This window comes from Suricata suricatta, chromosome 13 (assembly GCF_006229205.1).
Source record: "Suricata suricatta isolate VVHF042 chromosome 13, meerkat_22Aug2017_6uvM2_HiC, whole genome shotgun sequence".
NCBI lineage: Eukaryota > Metazoa > Chordata > Mammalia > Carnivora > Herpestidae > Suricata > Suricata suricatta.
In genome coordinates this window covers 6,559,233-6,559,638 of record NC_043712.1, presented here as the reverse complement: position 1 = coordinate 6,559,638, position 406 = coordinate 6,559,233, and the positions used below count along the sequence as shown (strand labels likewise).

At 74.9% G+C, this 406-nt stretch overlaps 1 protein-coding gene across 1 annotated transcript in view; it reads left to right on the top strand.

Annotated features, from left to right (window-relative positions):
- The first annotated feature begins 244 nt into the window (after positions 1-244).
- Positions 245-406, top strand: part of SET (SET nuclear proto-oncogene) — a 4,568-nt gene continuing 4,406 nt past the window's right edge. The window contains exon 1 of the mRNA XM_029921067.1: positions 245-310. Coding sequence (XP_029776927.1) covers positions 245-310 — 66 coding nt within the window. The remainder of the gene's footprint in view (positions 311-406) is intronic.

Genomic DNA, 406 nt, shown 5'->3' with positions numbered 1-406 from the left:
GGATGCCCCAGCAGCGTCCCAGGGCGCCGAACCGGGGTGGGTGTATTTCTGGGCCCCCGTGTGAAGCTAGGATACTACAAGGCCTGCACTTCTGGGGGGCTGTACCACCCCTCTCCTCCGCGCCCCGCGCCACCCCACGAAGAAGGGAAGCCGCTCCGCCACCACGTGACGCGCCCGCCGGGGGGCCTGCACGCAGCCCGGCAAGGCCCCGCCCCTCGGGCTGCCGCGCGCCCGTAGCGCGCAAATGTCCCGGGTCGGGCTGGAGAAGGGGAAAGCGGGGGAGGGGAGCGCGGCGCTGGGGGCCGGCCCCGTACGTCGCGGCGTTCCTTCCTCCCGCCTCTCGGCCAGGCCCTGTGTCTCCTCGCCGCGGCTCCGCCCCCTCGTCCCGGCGCCCGAGCCAATGGCG